Below are 22,456 nucleotides of genomic sequence, written 5' to 3'. Positions count from 1 at the left end.
ACAATAATGGGGGGTTTTTTTCCAATTGTGGTTCTTTCAATTTTGGCAAGTTTTTTTCCTAATCTGGTCTTAAAACAAAAATGGGTCCTTCTTTAAAAAACCTTTTTTTTTTAAATTTACTTTGATTGATCTCCAGAGAGGGGGGGGAGAGGGAATACAGAGAGAGAATCATTGACTACCTATCTCCTTCATGCCCCCTACTGGAGATTGAGCCTGCAACCTGGGCATGTGCCCTTGATTGGAATGGAACTTGGGACCATTCAGTCTGCAGGCTGATGCTCTATTCACTGAGCCAAACCAGCTGGGGCTGCAAATTTTTATTAGTGTCAATAAAAACCAGTAAACAGATGGATGTTGTGGCCAAGAACTGTGTCCTTTCGTTTCTCTGACTTTAATTTCTATTTTAAAAAATGAGTTTTTAGCCCTAACTGGTTTGGCTCAGTGGATAGAGCGTAGGCCTGCGAACTGAAAGGTCCCAGGTTCAATTCCGGTCAAGGACATGTACCTTGGCTGCGGGAAAATCCTCAGTAGGGGAACCCAGTAGGGGGTGTGCAGGAGGCAGCTGATCGATGTTTCTCTCTCATTGATGTTTCTAACTCTCTATCCCTCCCCCTTCCTCTCTGTAAAAAAAAAAAATCAATAAAATATATATTAAAAATGAGTTTTTATTAATTTTAGAGAGAGAGGAAGGGAGAGAGATGAAGAGATAGAAACATTGATGGGAGAGAAATATCGATTGGCTGCCTCCTGCACACCTCCTACTGGGGATTGAGCCTAAAGCCCAGGCATGTGCCCTGATGGAGAATCTCTTGTTTTGTGGGTTGATGCTCAACCACTGACCCACACCGGCCGGATAATTTCTATTGATATTGAGAGCTACTGGCTTTATTATCTGGCCAGGAGAAAATTATAAATTATGAGTGACAAAATAATTATGCTTGAGGAAAGTAAAAATGTAATTTCAGCAAAATACTACTTATTCCACTCTTTGCTTTTATAGATAAAAAGGGTGCTTCAAGGTAGTGAAGTTCAAGCCACAGTTCCTATTCATTGAGTCTAAGAATGTTTGTTTAACTGGGAACAAACTTCACTAGGCATCTCTAACAGCAGTGATTTATAATGATGGTATAGGACCCAACTACAATGCCCTCTGGTGGCCTAAAGGTTTCTCTACATCTGCAATTGCAAAATAAAAAGCCCCAGACGTTTTCTATCAAATAGGAGCTCATTTATAAATTAAAAAGTCAACAAAGATAAGTTGTAAAAGTTTTCTTTCATTTTCATAACGATCATGATTATAAAGTATTTCTACAGAGACACTTGCCCAGTGGAACCCCACATTCATGGTGATTCAAAAAATGATTAAAAGCAAGCCCCTGCCCTCTAGACTTTGTCATCTAACAAAGGCACAGGAACTAGGATGCAGATCTGGAACTAAAGCTCAAAGGGGAAAACTGAGAAAAGAGCATGGGCTTTGGAGCCTTTGTAGAAGAATTAAATAAGAATATATAGCCCTGGCAGGTGTTGCTCAATGGTTAAAGTGTTGGCCCTCACACCAAAGGGTCATGGGTTCGATTCCTGGTCAAGAGCATGTACCTGGGTTTCAGGTTTGGTCCCTGGCCCCAGTCGAGGAACTTTCGGGAGGCAACCAAGCAATATGTTTCTCTCACATTGATGTTTTCTCTCTCTTCCCTCTCCCTTCCACTCTCTCTAAAAGTCAACGGAAAAAATATCCTCGGGTGAGGATAAAAAAAAAAAAAAAAGAATATACATAAAGCTTTCAGTATGGCAACTGGTACATAGTTGGTGCTCAATAAATGCTAGCCATTATTATTATACTTTAGTATGTAATATTTATTGATCTTAGCTACCTGCTGGAAGATATATAATTTTCAGCTCTAAACTCCTATAAGACTTACTTTTTTTTTAAAAATATATTTTATTGATTTTTTACAGAGAAGAAGGGAGAGGGATAGAGAGTTAGAAACATCCATGAGAGAGATGGATCAGCTGCCTCCTGCACGCCCCACAGTGGGGATGTGCCCGCAACCAAGGTACATGCCCTTGACTGGAATCGAACCTGGGACCCTTGAGTCTGCAGGCCGATGCTCTATCCACTGAGCCAAACCAGTTCGGCAAGACTTACTTTTGATATGCCTCATTTAACTCTATTTCATAGGCTATTGTGAGAATTAAATGAAAACGCATAGAAAGCCCAGCCCCTGGCATACAACAACATAGAGGGAAAGAAAGAAAGAGAGAGAGAGAGAGAGAGAGAGAGAGAGAGAGAGAGAGAGAGAAAGAAAGAGAGAAAGAAAGAGAGAGAGAGAAAGAAAATTTATGTAGTCCAAAATGACAATGAACATAAAGAGACAGAATGACATTTTAATTTAATTACATGTCACAGCATATTTTTTGACCCAGTAACTGGATTCCTGAAAATTTTTCTCAAAAGAACAACAGAAAAGTATAAAAAGATGCATATAGTAAGGATTTTATATTACATGCATGTATAAAAGCAAAAAATTAGAAACAACCTAAAAGTCCACTAATAGGAGTCTAAATAATGATACACTCACACAATGCAATTCTATGGAGTGACTAAAATAATGTGAGATAGATATTTATTGACATTAAATTATATTTGAGATGAAAATTTACAAAATTAGATTGATCTCCTTTTAAAAACCCTATATATAAATATACCTGTATATGTAACCTATGTATGCATATATTTAAACAAGACTGAAAACAGATATGCTGAAATATTAGCAATATATCTTTATTCTCTTCACTCTTTGCTATATTTTCTGAAGTTTTTATGACTATGTATTATAAGAAAAAACAGAAGCTATAAGAAAAATTTTAAACCAAAATTATAAATACAGCTATCTCCAAGTAGTACAAATGAGTGAAAGACTATTAAATAGAACATCAAGAGGTCTGAATTCCTGTTTTCAAATCCTAATCCTCGGCTATGGGACCTGAGCCAGATTTGTGTCTCAATTTCCCTATCTATACAGTATAAGTTATTAAAATAAATCTCACAGTAGAGAATAAAATGACAATGAATGTGTTAGAAAGTCTGTAAATGTCACACCTATGAACTAATTGCAAAAATAAAAAGAAACAGAGGACTTCGTCAATTTTTAAATTCCCTTTTCCTTACGTTTCCACCACTTTTTTATAATTTTTAATCTGGTAACAAATGCATGATAAAGTACTCGGGGTTTAGCCTCAACTAGGCTCCAAACTATTTTCAAGTAAACATTTTCACATTGAGTAGAGAAGGTGCAAGTTCAGACCCTGACAGTCACAGCAAAGCACAGTTAGCCTAAACTGCTCTTGCCGGCTAATCTTCAGCGGTAGAACGAAACGATTCATGTTATGTCTAATTTTCAAAGTATGTTTATATTTTAAATTCACTGAGTACAGGGAATATACAGGGTGGGGCAAAAGTAGGTTTCCAGTTGTTCATATGGAATATATTAATAAATAATAATACAAGAAAAAAACTTTCTCATACAACTGTAAACCTACTTTTGCCCTACCCTGTATCTTTTTTTTTTCTTCTTCGTATCCTCTTTCTCTAGACCAAAGTCTAACTGCAGACAGAACTGCTAAATATGACAGGAGTCCTGATCACCACTTTCCCTTGTTGCTGCAGGCTCTCAATGGCCTAATGCTGGTTCCCCTCCCCCATTCCAGCATGTGTTCAACCTGGAGAATTCAAACCAATTTACAAATAAGAAAGCATCTTCTTTCGTCTTTGCAAACGTTATTTCCTCTGTCAAGAAGGTCCTCTACCCACTATTTAGTGTGTTCCTAATTTAAATGTTGCCTTCTGATCACATAGACCAAGACAGAGTTGGGCCCGTCCATACTCCCAAAGTAACTCCTGCACATTTATAGTATGTTTCTCATCAGAACTCATCAGTGATAGAATTCCAAATTGTTTTTGTCTGACCCCATGCTGAACAACGAGCTACACCAGGGTAGAGACTGAGTATTATTCTTCTGGATAATCCCAGCAATTGGCATAATGGTAGGTATTCAAAAATGATTTTTTGTTTTTGTTAATCCTCACCAGAGATTATTTTTTCCATTGATTTTTTAGGAGAGAGGGAGCAGGAGGAGGAGAGAGAGAGAAAGAGAGGCACATCAATGTGAGAGAAACATATCGATGGTTTCCCAAACTCACCCCAACTGGGATTGGGGATTGAACCTGCAACCCAAGTACATGCTCTTGACCGGGAATTGAACCCAAGACCCTTTGGTGTGAGGGCTGTCGCTCTAACCTGAGCAACACTGGTCAGGGCTCAAAAATAATTTCTTGAATAAATAAATAGAATGTTATTCCTAGAATAAAAATTTGCAATTTTACTAGTATGTGGTCTTCCATACAACATCCACATAGGGGAACACCTATGTAGCTGGCTACCTACTCTACCAATGGGTTCAATAGAAACTAAAACAAAAAAAGAATGAAGTACACATGAAAGAATTAAATAAATGATGCTACTGAGATAGATAATTTTAGTGATTCCAATTAAAGCAAAAAAAAAAGATTAAAAATCTAGTGGCTAGCAAAATAAAATATACTTCAAAGAAGTGAGAACTAATTAATCTAAACAAAAAACACCCAAATGTGAAAAACTGATCATCACCAAGCAAACACCAGAGTGCAAGAATTCTTAAAACATAAACTCTTAATTAACAGATTGATTTGCTTGGAGAAAGGTCAGCACTGTTTTAAGCCAAAAACACTCATATAACAACTAAGTGCTTATCACAAGTGAGACATTCTGCTAGTTGACTCATTTCCTGTCCTGAAAGAACTTGATATCTAAGGGAAGACAGAGATGCCTGGCCAGTGTGGCTCAATAGTTGAGCGTCCATCCATGAACCAGGAAGTCATGGTTTGATTCCCAGGCAGGGCACATGCCCAGGTTTCGGTCTCCATCCCCAGTAGGAGGCATGCAGGAGGCAGGCGATCGATGATTCTCTCTCATCACTGATGTTTCTATCTCTCTTCCTTTCCCTTCCTCTCTGAAATAAAACACACACACACACACACACACACACACACACACACACACACACAGAAAAAAACATATTTAAGGGAAGACTGAGACACAGATGGACTTCCAAATAGGATGTAGCAGGTGCAATGATAGACATAGCACAAACTATTTTAGGAGTGGAAAGGTCTTTAGGGGTGGGTGGGTGGCAGGGAGCAAAGTTCCAGAAAGGCTTCCAGGAAAAAGTTCTGCCTCTTTTGGGCAGGAATTCACCGGGAAGCATAAAAAAGGCACTGAGGCCCTAGCCGGTTTGGCTCAGTGGATACAGCGTCAGCCTGCAGAGTGAAGAGTTCCAGGTTCGATTCCTGGACAGGGCACTTGCCTGGGTTACGGGCTCAATCCCCAGTGTGGGGTGTGCAGGAGACAGTAGATCCATGATTCTCTCCCATCATTGATGTTTCCATCTCTCTCTCCCTCTCCCTTCGTCTCTGAAATCAATTAAAAAAAAAGAAAAGATATTCAGATGTGTATAAATCTGCCCAGCCGGTGTGGCTCAGAGGTTGAACATCGACCTATGAACCAGGAAGCCATGGTTCGAGTACAGGTCAGGGCACATGCCTGGGTTTCAGGCTCGATCCCCAGTGGGGGGCATACAGGAGGCAGCCGATCTATGATTGTCTCTCATCATTGATGTCTCTATCTCTCTCTCCCTTTCCCTTCCTCTGAAATCATAAAAATATATTTTTAAAAAATGTGTATATATCAATTATGCCTGGCATTTAGTAGGCCCTCAATGCATGGAAGCCCCATTACTGTCTCATACTTAGTTCCAAGCTGAGTTTTCCTTCCCTTTTAATGTCATTACAGATTGGACCTCACTTGGCTGGGTTCCACTGTGCAATGCCCAGTCTATGTAGCATCACACTTTTTTTTGAGTGTGTCCGCTTTAAGTCCTGTGCTAGGAGTTGGTGCCTTGTCCCTCCTTCCCCATTCCTCATATTCATCTCTTAATTTCCTTTTTCACCTTCTGTCTTTAAATAGCAATTTTCTTTTTCTTTTAACCCTCACTGGATAATATTTTTTCCATTGATTTTCAGAGAGAGTGGAAACGAGGGAGGAAGGAGAGAGAGAGAGTGGGAGAGAGAGAAACATCAATGTGAGAGAGACACATCCATTGGCTGCTGCCTGCACAGCCCCGACCGAGGCCAGGAATCGAACCTGCAACCCAGATACGTGCTCTTTACCAGAATTGAACCTGTGACACTTTGGTCCACAGGCCAATGCTCTAATCACTGAACAATGCCAGCCAGAGCAGTAATTTTCTTTCTTCTTTCACCCAGGTTACAGAAAACTTTTCCTCTTTTAATTGATTTTTAGAGAGAGAAGCGGTGGGGGGGGGGGGATCAAACCCACAACCTTGGCATATCAGAACAATGCTCTAACCAACTAAGCTACCCAGCCAGGGCCATGAAGAACTTTTTTCCTTGTCCATGATGTTCCACTGAACATACTTTTCAGGGGCTACCAGTATGCTCCACAAAGATCAGCACTAACCCAAAGCCCTTGCACTTCTATGGTAGTAAAAACCTTGCAGAGTCACAAATTTATATTTACTACACACATAAATATCCTATGAATGTGTCTTCACATATATTTGGTTCTCTGGTGACAATCAACACTGCCAGTTAAGTAACTCACCTGCCCAGAGGGAAGGCTCTCCTTAGATACCTGGTGTTTGGCTCCACCAAGTCATGGTTCTTTAGCTTTTCCAGAGACAAGGTGTGACTTTCTCTTGTTGAACCAGCCATATTTTACTGGCTAACTGGTAAATGTTTGGGGGACTTACTTTGAATACTCAATAAACATAAAATTACTGGATCTGGCTTCTCTTTTGAGGAGACACATTAAAAGGCTCTCAGAAATGTTCACAATTAAAACAAATGGAAAGAGAAAATGCTGCCCCAAAGAAAAACCTAGTTGATTTTCTTGATTCAAACGATATTATCTGATGGATATATATTTCAAATATTTTTATTAATTTTTAGAGAGAAAGAGAGAGGGAAAGAGAAATATCAATGTGAGAGCAGAACGATATTGATTAGCTGCCTCCTGCAGGCCCCCTACCTGGCATGTACCCTGATCAGGAATTGAACCAGCAAACTTTTGGTGCATGGGACAATGCCCAATCAACTGAGCCACACTGGCCAGGGCTATCCAATGGATATTTTAGTAATAGATACTAACTAGACTTATTGCGGTGATCATTTTTCAATATACACATATATCAAATCATGTTGTATACCTGAAAATGCTATATGTCAATATCTTGAGAGCTTGTTTGGAGGTTCTAGCAGGGGAGCGCAGCTACTCGTATACCCTTGACCGAAGACCGGTCCTCTCCTCGGGGGGGAAGGTCGTCCTCTTCGACCGAGCGCGCAGCTTCGGGAGGGACGCACATGGATTGGTGAGGGAGGAGGGGGACACCCGCCTAGCCAGCCAGATCAGCCGAATCAACCCTGGCGATCAATGGGGTGACAGATGTCGCAGCCAGATCGCCCTCACATCCTATATGTCAATATCTTAATGAAGAAAAGCAGAATTTATTAAGCCCATATATGTCATGTACTTAGCCAGATACACACACACACACACACACACACACACACTTATATACATACAAGGCCTGGTGCATGGATTCGTGCACCAGTGAGGTCGCTCAGCCAGGCCTGCACCCTCTCTCAATCTGGGACCCCTCAGAGGATGTAGTAGTGCAAGAAGCAGCAGGCGACCAGGGAGGAGCCGAGCTTGGGCCGGGCGCCGTGCCTCTCCTGCTCATCCTGGCCCCGCTGTGTCTGCCGCCACCGCCCAGTGGTGCTGCCGCGGAGGCAGGACAGGCTCATGCCACTGCAGCTGCACTTGCCAACCATGAGTCCCACAGAATCTGGCACCCACAGGTCAACTGAGCAGCTCCTGTGTTGAGTATCTGCCCCCTGGTGGTCAGTGCACGTCACAGTGATCGGTCGTTCGGTCACTTAGGCTTTTGCATATATAGATATGTCCTCATTTGTCCAACAGAAATGATTACCTCATAAGGCTGAGTGATATATAACAGCATTGCTATTGGGCAGATGAGGGCGTCAACCCAGAAAGGTGCAGAAGTGACTAGTCTGTGGCTGTGATACTATTAAGTGGTAGAATGGTAATCTGAATCCAGATCTGGTTCAAAATGCAGAGTGCTTTTCACTAAACCATATCTATCCACACAGCCGTATCCTTCACCCATCCTATCTAATAATAGAGAAACATGGTAATTAACCATAACTTCACTACCCTTCCCATTGGCTAATCAGCAAGATATGCAAATTAACTGCCAACCAAGATGGCGGCCGGCAGCCAGGCAGCTGAAGCGAACAGGAGGCTTGCTTGCTCCAGTGACGGAGGAAACCAAGGTTCCCCGCCTGCCGCAGCCCAGCTCTGAGCTCCAGATGCAAAAATGTTGCAATTATAGAAGCTAAACAAACCCAGAAACCTGCTTTCAGCCGCCAGCAGGCTCAGAGCTTAGAGCCCCAGTGATGGCAACAGAGTTTCAATTATAGAAGCTGAACAAACCCAGATACCTGCTTTCAGCCAGCAACAGCATCAGAGCTGGAGCCGGCTCTCAGCTCCAGTGACAGCTATAGAAGGTAAATAAATCCCAGAGTAAAAAAAAAAAGAGGCTGGGAGCTTCAGTCGCCCGCCAGCCTGAAAACGGCCCTCAGCCCCTCACCCGGACTAGCCAGGCACCCCAGTGGGGACCCCCACCGTGAAGGGGGTGTGACCAGCTGAAAACAGCCATCAGCCTGTCATCCAGGCTGGCCAGGCACCCAAGTGGGACCCCCACCCTGATCCGGATCACCCTTCAGGGCAAACCAGCCGGCCCCCACCCGTGCACTAGGCCTCTATCCTATATAGTAACAGGGTAATATGTAAACTGACCCTAACAACAGAAGGACTGGGAATGACTGGTCACTATGACACACACTGACCACCAGGGGGCAGACGCTCAATGCAGGAGCTGCCCTCTGGTGGTCAGGGCGCTCTCACATGGGAGGAGCTCTGCTCAGCCAGAAGCCAGGCTGATGGCTGCCAGTACAGCGGTGGTGGTGGGAGCCTCTCCTGCCTCCTCAGCAGCGCTAAGGATGTCCTACTGCAGCTTAGGTCTGCTCCCTGCTGGCAAGTGGGCATCCCCCAAGGGCTGCCGGGCTGCCAGAGGGATGTCTGATTGCCAGCGTAGGCCCAATCCCCCCAGGGAACAGGCCTAAGCCAGCAAGTGGTCACCCCCGAGGGGTCCCAGACTGCGAGAGGACACAGGCCGGGCTGAGGGACCCCCTACCTCCGAGTGCACAAATTTTTGTGCACCGGGCCTCTAGTCCTATATAATAAAAGAGTAATATGCAAATTGACCCTAGGCAGAACAACCGGGAATGACCGGTTGCTATGACACGCACTAACCACCAGGGGGCAGATGCTCAATGCAGGAGCTGCCCTCTGGTGGTCAGTGTGCTTCCATAGGGGGAGCGCCACTCAGCCAGAAGCCGGCTCATGGCTGGCCAGCACAGTGGTGGTGGTGGGAGCCTCTCCCGCCTTCGCGGCAACACTATGGATGTTTGACTACTGGCTTAGGCCCGCTCCCCCGGGAGAGCGAGCCTAAGCTGTTAGTCGAACATCCCCTGAGGGCTCCCGGGCTGCCAGAGGGATGTCTGACTGCCAGCTTAGGCCTGATCCCCCAGGGAGCGGGCCTTCGCCATAAGTTGGTCATCTCCTGAGGGGTCCTAGGCGCAGGCCTGGCTGAGGGATCCCCCCAAATGCATGAATTTTCGTGCACCAGGCCTCTAGTAACACTATAATAGTAGTCATTGCTAACATTTATCTAGCTCTTCTCATGTGGCAAGCACCGTGTTAAACAATTTATATGATCTTATTTAATTCTCACAACCACATTGTGAGGTAGTTTTATCAAGATCTCTATTTCACAGTTGAGGAAACAAATTTTTATACAAGTTCAGTAATTACTTTGTTCCCACAGCTGGTAAGAAACAGGACCAAAGTTGAACTAATTCCAGAACCCATTTTTTGTTGTTGTTTTTTTAGAACCCATTCTTTTAATCACTACTTTAGACTACGGGATACTCACTCTAGTTCTGGCTCCAACCAGGCAAGTCATTTGATAGTTTAATTTCCTTGTTAATTAAATGGGGGTATTGTTATTTGTCCCTACCTATTTCACAGAGATATTGGGATCATAAAATGAGAAAGTGTATAAGCTTTAAGAAGGAAAATTGCTTTATAAATCTAGGTACTGTCACAAGTTTCACTCAGATCTTCCCTCTCCCATGATCATAAAGGGATCTTCCCTCTTTCCTCTCCCATGATCATAAAGGGATTTAGCTGACATCATTAGCTCTCAAACATCCTCTGAAGTGGGTAGTGAGTATTATTATCTCCACTTATCAAAACGTTAAAGCACACAGAGATGATGTAATTTGCTAGTCAGTGGCAGAGCTGGGAATAAAACCCAAGATTCTAACTCCCACTGCTTATGTTCTTATGGTAAATCCTATTTCTGTGTTTCAAACAACTGTAAAATAGACATGGATAGAAATTTTCATGTCAATTCAAAACCCAGATTAAATACTTACAGAAATTAAATTTTCTACTGCAGTGACACTTATATAATCTCTAAGGCTCTTAATGCTCACACTCTAGAGAAACTGCACAAAGAATCAAAAAGAAAAATTTCAATTTCCCAACTCTATTTTTCTCAAATACCTTATTAATCAAAGATTATTAAACTGGGCAAGTCATTACCTAAGTTTCAACTAGTGAGTCTGTAAGGGAACATAAAACCTCAATATTACGTTGTTCCCTCACAAAATCAGAAAAAACATCAAATACATTCTCACATCATAAAAACTTAACATCCTATCTAATAATAGACAAACATGGTAATTAACCGTACCTCTGCTACGCTTCCCATTGGCTAATCAGGGCGATATGCAAATTAACTGCCAACCAAGATGGCGGCCGACAGCCAGGCAGCTGAAGTGAACAGGAGGCTTGCTTGCTCCAGTGACGGAGGAAGCCAAGGTTCCCCGCCTGCCGCTGCCGGCCTCTGAGCTGCACTCTAAGAAACAATGTTGCAATTATAGAAGCTAAACAAACCCCAGAAACCTGCTTTCAGCCAGCCGGGCCTCAGAGCTGGAGCTGCAACAGTGTTTCAATTATAGAAGCCAAACAAACCCAGGTACTTGCTTTCAGCAGCCGAGGTCTCAGAGCTGGAGCCAAGCCTCAGAGCTAAAGCCTGCTCTCAGTTCCAGTGACAGCCATAGAAGGTAAATAAATCCCAGAATTAAAAAAGAAAAAAAGGAGAGGTTGGGAACTTCAGTCACCCGCCAGCCTGAAAACAGCCCTCAGCCCCTCACCCAGACTAGCCAGGCACCCCAGTAGGGACCCCCACCGTGAAGGGGGTGTGACCAGCTGCAAACAGCCATCATCCCTTCATCCAGGCTGGCCAGGCACCCAAGCGGGACCCCCACCCTGATCCAGGACACCCTTCAGGGCAAACCAGCCGGCCCCCACCCGTGCACCAGGCCTCTATCCTACATAGTAACTGGGTAATATGCAAACTGACCCTAACAGCAGAAGGACTGGGAATGACTGGTCACTATGACACACACTGAACACCAGGGGGCAGACACTCAATGCAGGAGCTGCCCTCTGGTGGTCAGGGCGCTCTCACATGGGAGGAGCTCTGCTCAGCCACAAGCCAGGCTGATGGCTGCCAGTACAGCGGTGGTGGTGGGAGCCTCTCCTGCCTCCTCAGCAGCGCTAAGGATGTCCGACTGCAGTTTAGGCCTGCTACCCGCTGGCAAGTGGACATCCCCCGAGGCTGCCGGGCTGCCAGAGGGATGTCTGATTGCCAGCTTAGGCCCAATCCCCTGGGGAGCGGGCCTAAGCCAGCAGGTGGTCATCCCCTGAGGGGTCCCAGACTGCGAGAGGGCACAGACCAGGCTGAGGGACCCCCCCCCCCCTCGAGTGCACAAATTTTTGTGCAGCGGGCCTCTAGTCCTATATAATAAAAGGGTAAGATGCAAATCAACCAAATGATGGAACGACCAGTCGCTATGATGTGCACTGACCACTGGGGGCAGACGCTCAACGCAGGAACGCAGGAGCTGCCCCCTGGTGGTCAGTGCACTCCCACAGGGGGAGCGCCCCTCAGCCACAAGCTGGGCTGATGGCTGGCGAGTGCAGCGGCCTGCCTCCTTGGCAGTCAGACATCCCCCGAGGCTTCCAGACTATGAAAGGGCGCAGACTGGGTTGAGTGCACAAATGTCGTGCACCAGGCCTCTAGTAACTATAAAATTTGACTTGAGCCGAAACCAGTTTGGCTCAGTGGATAGAGCGTCGGCTTGCCGACTGAAAGGTCCCAGGTTCGATTCTGGTCAAGGGCATGTACCTGGGTTGCGGGCACATCCCCAGTAGGAGATGTGCAGGAGGCAGCTGAATGATGTTCCTCTCTCATCGATGTTTCTAACTCTCTATCTCTCTCCCTTCCTCTCTGTAGAAAATCAATAAAATATATTAAAAAAAAAAATTTGACTTGGAAATTATGCAAACCTACCATTCCACAATACCCTGAGCTCAAAATTCAAGTTCCAAAGTGAACTGTATAATTAAAACAAAAACAAAAGTACACATGGCACCTTTATGATCATTCTTCTCCTGCATAAAAATCAAAATCAATTCTGTGCTTCCCACCCAAGCCCCACCACAGATACTCAGAAACCTTAAGTAAAATAAAAAGTAGTAATGGGCCAATTCTGCCTACCATTCTGTTTTAAATAGAGGATGAGTATTCAGTCTAGTCCCCAGTTAGTATCTCCTCCCAGTTCTTGTTTTCTAGAACAACACAATGATCTTTCAACTAGAAGCCCAGCGCGTGAAATCACACGAGACCCAGACCCATCAATGCACCTCCTGGACTGGTCATTTGGTCGTTATGGCGTTACAGTCACTGGCCTTTTATAATATAGATTATTACTAGTTTGATAATCACATATTTTGAAATTTCCAAAGTGGCCAGAGGAAAAATAAGAGACATTTCTACTCTCAAAATGAAATACCAGTCCACAGATATTTCATTATTATTCTGAGTGAATTATATTTATACATAAAAAGCCTGTCATTTTGTTATAGGGATAAAAATTAAGTCATAGGAACCCAAAAAACTAGTTTACTAATGTCAAGAGTTTGTTTCTTGAGTGGCTTGAGATGTCTAATTCCCTCCTAGCTACATACTACAAGTCCTACCACCTTAACCTGTGCTATGAGGGAAAAGTAAATGACATAGGACTCCCAGTTTTTTCAGAGGTTGTTTTAATACATTAGTCCATCTTTCCTTTGAGAAAAATCTTTGTCTTGGTTTCCATAATTGAAAGCAATCATATCCTCTGTTGGGTCAGGTGTGCTAAGGTCTCTGCAACTTTAATGTATGAATCACCTATCGATCTTGTTAAAATGCAGACTATAATTCAGAAGATCTGGGCCTACATGTTCAACCAGCTCTCAATGCTACTGCTTGACATACCACACTTTCAGTAGAGGTCTCTAAGGAATATTTCCCAATAGAAATAATCTCAATCAGACATTTATTGTAAAAAAAAAAAAAAATACAGCCTCCTCCAAGAGTTTGGAAAGGGAGATAATATTCCAGAGCCGAAACAAGATATTTGCTCCCTTCCCCTTTTCTGTGATTTTTACCAGGTAGTTGTCAATCCAATGTAATACCTTAATAAAGGTGTTGACAATTTATTGGGGCTTGACTTGATTGAGGCATGTTTGGATAAACATAAAACTTCAAGCCTTTCGTATCAAAGAGTTGATTCAAAATAAATATTTTAAAATTATGTCAAATACTAACGAATAAGTGATGTTTACAAATAGTTTATAAGAGAATCATTTGGGATTAATAATTTTAATTTCTCCCCCCAAATAAATAGCTCATGTACTAAAGAAGACACTTTTCCTTAAGCAGAAAAAATCCAACAAAAATAAAATCATGCTCTCATGACATAGTCATAATATTATTTTCAGTGAGGAAAATAACAAGATTAACACATAAAAGGCATATGAGGAGAATTTCATGGCATAAAATTTGTTCTAGAACCTGGGGGAGAGGTTAGGGAAAGAGAACAGTTGGTAAATTTAAGAAAGATTTTAACTAGAAAATATTACACATGAGAGCAATAGTCCATTCTTTCTTAATAGTTCATTAAAACTTATCAATCCTATAAACTCTAAATTTTAGGTTTTCAATAATGCTTTCTCTTCATATGACCACCAGTCCAACCTCCCCCACAAAATTCAACCAATCATCATAAAAATTAAGTTGGTGACAGGTTCAGTTGGCTATCCTCTATATTTACCCTTAAATACTTTTAAAGCCAACAAGGGTAAAAATTCACGGCGGGAAGAGCAAGAGTAAAAAACAGAATCACTTCTCTTCGCACAGAAAGAAACCCCCATCTTGAGCACCTGTCCTCACTCTGCAGGGTAAGGTGTCTCAATGCTTGTATACACTCTTCAGTCCCATAACTGTGAAGGTAGCAGCCACCAGTTTCTCATACACAAGGAACATGAGAGCAGCAGTGAGGACTGTCTGCAGCAGTTTGGCTTCAAGGCCTTTGTAGAGTCCTATTATTCCAAATCTCCTAAAAGAAAAGAAGTTTGAAAAATAAAATAAAAGATTTTCTTTATAAACGTCAACTCCTGCATCAAAGAAACAGTCACTACTTTGAAAGTGACTTTGCAAAGGTTGATCCTCAGAATTAAAACAAGCAATGGAAGTTTTAGCTAGTAACAGACTTCTGTTGTCCAACTATTTATTATCTGTCAAGGCACTTGAAGACCAATTAAAGTTCAGTATTCATGAGCCACCAATCCTTTGTTTTTATAATCACCATTAATTAGCAGAATGCTGACAATATCCCAGATAGGATGCAAATCCTAAAACCATCTTAATGCCAAGATCTGAGATCTAAGAACTTTTAGATCTTTAACACTCTCCCAACTCAGTTATTTTAACTTAACAGTCCTTAAATGGTAGGAAAACTGCAAATTGGTTTAGATCATTTTAGCTTCAACAGAACTAGGCAAAATGACAAAAGTGAAAGCTACCTGATTTTCAGTCTTCCTATACATTTGGTCTTCTAACCCAGGGGTTCTCAAATTTAGCGTACATCAGAATCACCTTAAACCACAGATTGCTGGGTCACATCCCCAGAGTTTCCGATGTATTAAGCCTAGGATGGGACTCAAGAATCTTCATTTCTAATAAGTTCCCAGGTGGAGACCAGCCATTTAGAACCACTGCTCTCACCACAGGGAAGACTGCTTCAGCTAAAACCAAAAGCTCAGCGAACATCAGTCAAAACTCATCATAACTTCTCCACAGCTGCTGCATGTTGAGAGTGAACTGACCTCATATGCTAGTTCATCAGCAACTCCAGGCCTGTATACAGCATGAGCACTGAGATAGTACAGCTGATCAAGTGCTCCATGCACAAGCTATGCTATATTTTATTATATTTGCTGTGTGTGGAAACCTATTATTTGGGGCAAATCATGTGATAAATAGCAATGAAAAGCCTTGACTCATGAATTTCTAGTTCATTAATTGACGTGAATTATGTTCCCCTAAGAAAGTCCACTTCAGTGTTTCTCAAGGTGAGGTCTGCTGTGAGATAACAGAATGTATATTGGTCTCTGTTCCTGGTTCCTGGCACAGAGAGCTCCTAAAACCCTTGTGATTACTTGAGTGATAAGAGCAACAGGATCATTTCTTGTTCTAGTATTTGGTCTCTGACCCTGGATCCTGACAGTCTCTCTAAATATCAGAATAATTGCAGTGTCTTCTATTGTAATGAGATGACTCTTGGTGGGCTCCTGGATGGTGCAGCGGGGGCGGGGTGGATAAGCCATGATCAGAAGCTTGGAATTTTTAGCCCCATCTCCATCCTCCAGAGAGGGGAGAGAGCCAGAAAAAGAGTGGACAGATTGTGCCCACATGATGAAGCCTTCATAAAACCCAACAGTATGGGGTTCAAAGAGCTCTCAGGTGGGTGAGCACATCCAGGCCCCGGAAGGGTGATGCACTCCAACTCCATGGGCACAGATGCTCCTGTGATGGGATCCTCCCAGACCTCACCCTGTGCAGCTCTTCATCTGGCTGTTCAGATATCATGACATCCTTTAATAAACTGGTAACATAAATGTTTTCCTGAGATCTGTGAGACACTCTAGCAAATAATCAAATCCCAGGAGGATGGAGGCATGGGAACCTCAGACTTGTAGCCAAGTCGGACAGAAGTTACGATGAGTTTTGACTGATGTACATACCCACAAAACCATCACTACATTCAAGACAGTGAACATCTCATCACCCCAAAGTGTCCTCGGGTCTCTTTGTAATCATGCCCTCCCTCCTCCTACCCCCGCCCCCGGTAACTACTGATTTGCTTTCTGTCACTACGGATTTGCATTTTCTAAGTTTTATAGAAGTGAAATCATGTCTGACTTCTTTCACTCGGCATAATTATTTTGAGATTCATCCATGTTGCTGCATGAATCAATAATTCCTACTTTTTTATTTCTCAGTATGCCATTATACAGAGATACCACAATTTATGTATCTATTCACCTGACGATGAACATTTGAGTTGTTTCCAGTTTTTGACTCTTACAAATAAAGCTGCTATTAACATTTGTGTACAAGTTTTTGTGCAGACACATTTCCTGTCCCTCGGGTCGATACCTTGAAGTGGAATGGCTGGGTCCAATGGGCAGTGTGTCTAACTTTTTAAGAAAATGCCAAGCTGTTTTCCAATATAGCTTTTCAAATGCCAAGCTATAATCCCACTTCCTCTTTCAAAGGCGGCTCCTGCCTTATTTGATGTCCCTAATGATCAGTTTCTTTAAACAAAACAAGGAAATGACGAAAGTACATGCCTCACAGGACTACTGTTCGGATTAAGTGATATTGCTCACATAAAGCTTTAAAATCAGTGTCTGCCACAAAGCAAACACTCAAAAATGTTAGTTACTCTTATCAGCATCATCACTGTCATAATTATAATTGTTATTACTCTCCCTACTCCCCGCTTCCTTCCTCACTATGACTACTGCTCTATAATTCCTGCTTATTTCTATCTCTGAGAGAGATCACAGGATATGCCACTCAAGCACAATGGTCTCTATATAAGATTTTGGAGGGTTCCCGTAGTACAGGAGTCCTGCATATTTATAACAAAGTGCAAGGACCTGAACTTTTCCCTAATTTCCCAAAGTACTGTCATATTGCACCAAACCCCTAAAATGAGAAATGTCTGAGCACAGAATCCAAGGGAGAGGTTCCCAGGCTGCCACTGTCAAGGCAGTAGTGCCAGGTCAGAAAATCCAAGCGCTCCCCAGCAGAGGGGGCTGTTGAAGACGCACCTTACTCGCTGGTGAAGAAGATAGAGAACATTGCGAAGACTCCCCAATGTTCTGTTTTCTGGGTTGAGTCTGTGACGTCCAAACTGAGGAAGGAGAAAAAAAAAGACTGTCTAGTACTGCTTTCTTTATCTTAATTTGTACCTGCAGAGGAAATTCTGTTGGGAGTGATGTCTTACACACCATATAGTAATAAAAATATCCAATTAGTATGTAGATTTAATTAATATTCTATGTTTCAGTGAAATAAGTGAAAATAAGAAATACGTTTCAATGAAGCAAGCAAGAGAATTTTCACTTGACAGAGAATTATGGGGAAAATTCTACCTCAAAAGAAAAAATACGCACCCATGATGAAGATATAAATATTGATAGTATGTACGACTTAACTTCCAGTCCTTTAAGAAGTTCTGATAAGTACTAACCAGTTAGAACCACTAAAGTTTAAGCTCTTCACATTATTATGTTTATCTGATAAAGTGTCAAAATACATTATTTGAATGCTACTGAATTCCTTTATATTAAGTACTGCTTTAAATAGTACATTAGTCAAAATACTTTTAAGAGATTATCATTTTTTGAACTGACATACTCTCACTACTACCCCCATTTTATCCATCGATGAGTTCTTTGAATTTTTTTTCTCCATTTCAGAGAGGAAGAGAGAGATAGAAACATCAATGATGAGAGAGAATCATTGACTGGCTGCCTCCTGCACACCCTACACTGGGGATCAAGCCCACAACCCGGGTATATACCCTGACCAGGAATCCTGGTTCATAGGTCGACGCTCAACCACTGAGCCACGCCCGCTGGGCCAGATCATAACTCTTTCCATATCTCCTCTCTCCTCTCCGCTGCTACCATCACCATCTCACTATCTGGGCCACCATCACCTCTCACCTGTACTGCTAAAATGGCCTCCTACCTGATTCCCAGCCCCCTTTTCTCTTAGCCTCTGACCAATTCATCAGAATAGCCACACTGATATACAATTGTAAATCAGAACACATTACTCCCTAGTGTAAAACCCTTCAAGGGCTTCCCACGAATTGAGAGTAAACTCTAGACCTTCCTGCTACTTTTCCAAACTCATCCTGAGCCATTCTCCACCCACAGTGGCCTCCTTTCGGTTCCTAGGATTCACCAAACTCTTAGCACATCAAGTTCCCTCTACCTACAATGCTCTTCGCATCGAGATAAGCTGGATCCTTATCTCACTTTCAGTCTTGATAATGCCTCCTCTGAGGAACCCATCCCAACCATTCTATCTAAGGAGATCCCCATCCAGCACCTCTCCACCAAGTCACAGAATGCTGCTTACTTTCTTTGTAGTTATCTTCTCAGTTTGTATTTATTTTGCTTAATTACTTGCTCACTCTCTCCTCAATGACCTCTGTGGAGGCAGGGATTATGACTATTTTCTTCATCATGTGTACCCAGATCTTCACACGGAGCGGGCACTTAATAAACATTTCAATGAATAACCCAGAAATTTGGAAGTGTCCAAAAAAGCAAAACCATTAGCAGATGCAGAGATGCAGATCTTGTGAAGACCCTGACTGGCAAGACCATCACCCTTGAGGTTGAGCCCAGTGATACCACTGAGAATGTCAAAGCTAAATCCAAAACAAGGAGGCCATCCTGCCTGACCAACAGTGTCCGATTTTTGCAGGCAAACAACTGGAGGATGGCCACACTCTCTTAGACTACAATATTCAGAGAGTTCACCCTGCACTTGGTGCTTTGTTTGAGGGGTGGCATCATCGAACCCTCCCTCCGCCAGCTAGCCTACAAGTATAACTGCAACAAGATTACACCTGCCTGCACACCAACAACCTGTGCCCCAAGAAGAAGTTAAATAAGGCCCTCCACCACTTCCTCAGGCCAACAGGGCAGCCTTCCGGCTGAACTGTGACCCTGGGGCCTCAATAAAATTTCTCTTTTGTTGACTGGAGCAGTAAAAAAAAAGCAAAACCATTCATTCCTCTATAATAAACTACAGGAATCAACCTCTGATTTTGCAAAGAATAATCTGCCCTGGGCACCAAGCAAATTAACGTGAATGAGAAGGATGCAAACTTATACTTTCCTGAGTCAAGAACCTTCCTCTACATTTGGGTTTTCTGAGACACTATGTTACTTAAGAAATTGCAAATGTAAACTTTGTTCCAAATCAAATAGGACACCAAGTGAGAGCCAGCCTGGTTAGAATATAAGACAAATGGGAAAATGAATGAGGAATGCTTAACTTGCTTTTAACAGAGAAACCACGTATTTTAGAATGCTGTTTGACTAAATGCAGGAAGAACCCCAGCACTCACCCTCAGAATTGACTGGACTGTCTGCAGGGGATAGGTAACTGTGGTGGCAATTGCTTTGGCTACTGCACCAATGATGAACACATCCAAAGAAGAAAGCTGGAAAGCAAAGAAAGACGAATCATGTCAATCCAAACAACAAGAACAGGAGATTACTGTTTGCTGCTTTCAAAATCAGTATTACCTTCATTCTTTTCTTTAAAAGTTGCCGTTTTAAACCTTCATAGAACATGAACTGGATGGCAGGATTGAAAACCAGCAGCAAGGAGGGAAACGTGCCATTCCATAAAGACAAGATTCCTTCATCTCGAATGATCTGTTGAAAAGCATCTAAGCAAGAAATCAAGGACATCTGATGACAATCCCATAACTAGAGAAGACAAGGCGAATTCTGTTCAAATGGTTCTATCAAGATTTCCTTCTTGCCCAGCTGGCATGGCTCAGTGGTTGAGCGTTGACCTATGAATCAGGAGGTCATGGTTCAATTCCCAGTCAGGGTATATGCCCGAGTTGTGGACTCAATCCCCAGTGAGGGGGGTGCAGGAGGTAGCCGATCAATGATTCTCTCTCATCACTGATGTTTCTATCTCTCTCTCCCTCTCCCTTCCTCTCTGAAATCAAATATATATATAAAATTTCCTTCTTGTAATGATATTTTAGGGGCAAGTTCATCAGTTAACTACTTTTTGATAATTATCAGATACTGACATTACTAAGTTATTGAGAGACAACTTCAATCAGGGAACTCCTTTTGACAATCTGGAGTCAGAATGTCAAGTGTTCCTAATTAATCACCAACACTGGAAACTCTGTATTACAGAGAATTGTGAACTGATAGCCTATGTGTTTCACAACAAAGGCCAGTAAAACAAATGATAACATAGTTCCTTGGAGTCCATTTTATAGGACTGACTTATAAGAAAATCACTGTCATTGCAAACACTGGAAAAGAGAGCCTGGCAGTGTGATACTATTAGAAAGCAGACGCTCATAGATAGCAGACATTAACCTGGTATCTTTATCTAAAGCTAACACTAGGAAAAAAAGTACAGTAGTTATTCTTCAGATATATTCAACCCCTCCCACCCACACTCCAAGGCAGTAGTTACTTCTCTACCCCATGTCTTTGAGCTTGGCCATGTAATATGCTTTGGCCAACAGGATGTTAGCAGTCAAGATTCAAAAAGGGACCCGAAGTATGCTTGTACAACTGGGTGTGTCCTCTTGTGCATCACCATTACCAAGAGAAGAATATGCTCAAGCTGGTGCCAGAAAGGTGATGAGACACGTGGAGCTGAGACTCCTGGCTGGGGTTGGCCTAGAGGAGTCAAATCCCTGTCAATTCTAAGACACATGAGCTAAACTAAACAAATGCTTACTATTGAATGTTGAGATTTGAGGTTGTCTTTTATATAACACTAGAGGCCTGGTGCACGAAATTAGTGCACTGAGGGGGGATGTCCCTTAGCCCGGCCTGCGCCCTCTCACAGTCCGGGAGCCCTCGAGGGATGTCTGACTGACGACTTAGCGCACTGCTGAAGAGGTGGGAGAGGCTTCCGCCACTGCTGCTGCGCTCGCTAGCCATGAGCCCAGCTTGTGGCTAAGCAGCGCTCCCCCTGTGGGAGTGCACTGACCATCAGGGGGCAGCTCCTGCATTGAGCGTCTGCCCCCTGGCGGTCAGTGCGTGTCATAGTGACTGGTCATTCCACCTTTTGGTCGATTTGCATATTAGCCTTTTATTATATAGGATTATTGTGGCAATAAATTCCAAAGGAAACCCTTAAACAGAAACTCACACAGAGACACTTACCAATAATACCTTTGTAGTTGGTTGGTACAATGTCTTCATTCCTAAATTTTGCCCCTTGCAGCTTTAGTCTGGTGTTTACTACCCAGAGTGGGGTTGTCAGCAACACATTCACCACTCCTTTAAAAAGAAAGAGGGAGAGACAAAGAGAAAGCAAAATGTAACCTTTTGAGCTTTGCTGTCTTATATTGAAGCTACATACCAATGTTTCATTTATTCTTCTGCCACTGACCTACTAGGAGACCCAAGGTACGGTGTCTCTTTGTGCCAGGGTACAACATAAGCCACTACTGTTAGAAGCAATTCAGAAGACTTGCTGATGGCAAAATGGCTGGCAGTAGTACCTCTCTACATGAAATGAGTAGTAAGTTTCCTTATTTGTGTAACAGGAGGTAATCTGTCAATTTATATAGCATACAAAGTAGCAATTTTGATATAGTTTTAAATACAATTTTTCAAAAACAGCTTTAAGAGACAAGTGGTTTATTGATCACATGCTAAGTCCATGACAACATCAGATAAAACACACAATTAATAATTCTCTCATAAGTAGTTTACATGGTTTTAAGTGGGTATGAATCTGGTATAATGGGTGACAAGTGGTGACATTGGAAAGTGCTTTGACAGTGACTAGATGATTACAAAAGAGTTCCTCATCACTTAGGGGATTAGGACAGGCAGGCAGCAAGCAGTAGTTATGAACTGTCATAAAACACCTGAAACAGGTTTGCAACGCATCATGATCCTTACAAGCTTAAGAATGGGGATCATGGCCC

General features: G+C 42.7%; 1 protein-coding gene across 1 annotated transcript in view; it reads right to left on the bottom strand.

The window, feature by feature from the left end:
* Nucleotides 1-13,422: 13,422 nt before the first annotated feature.
* SLC25A17 (solute carrier family 25 member 17) overlaps nucleotides 13,423-22,456 on the bottom strand; it is a 38,526-nt gene continuing 29,492 nt past the window's right edge. The window contains exons 5-9 of the mRNA XM_006098541.3: nucleotides 21,684-21,800; nucleotides 20,058-20,203; nucleotides 19,877-19,972; nucleotides 17,556-17,638; nucleotides 13,423-14,773 (exon numbers count right to left, since the gene is read on the bottom strand). Coding sequence (XP_006098603.1) covers nucleotides 14,626-14,773; nucleotides 17,556-17,638; nucleotides 19,877-19,972; nucleotides 20,058-20,203; nucleotides 21,684-21,800 — 590 coding nt within the window. The 3' untranslated portion in view covers nucleotides 13,423-14,625. The remainder of the gene's footprint in view (nucleotides 14,774-17,555; nucleotides 17,639-19,876; nucleotides 19,973-20,057; nucleotides 20,204-21,683; nucleotides 21,801-22,456) is intronic.

Source organism: Myotis lucifugus, unplaced genomic scaffold (assembly GCF_000147115.1).
Source record: "Myotis lucifugus unplaced genomic scaffold, Myoluc2.0 scaffold_239, whole genome shotgun sequence".
NCBI lineage: Eukaryota > Metazoa > Chordata > Mammalia > Chiroptera > Vespertilionidae > Myotis > Myotis lucifugus.
The sequence above is the reverse complement of the archived record's forward strand: the minus strand, read 5'-3'. Positions and strand labels throughout refer to the sequence as shown.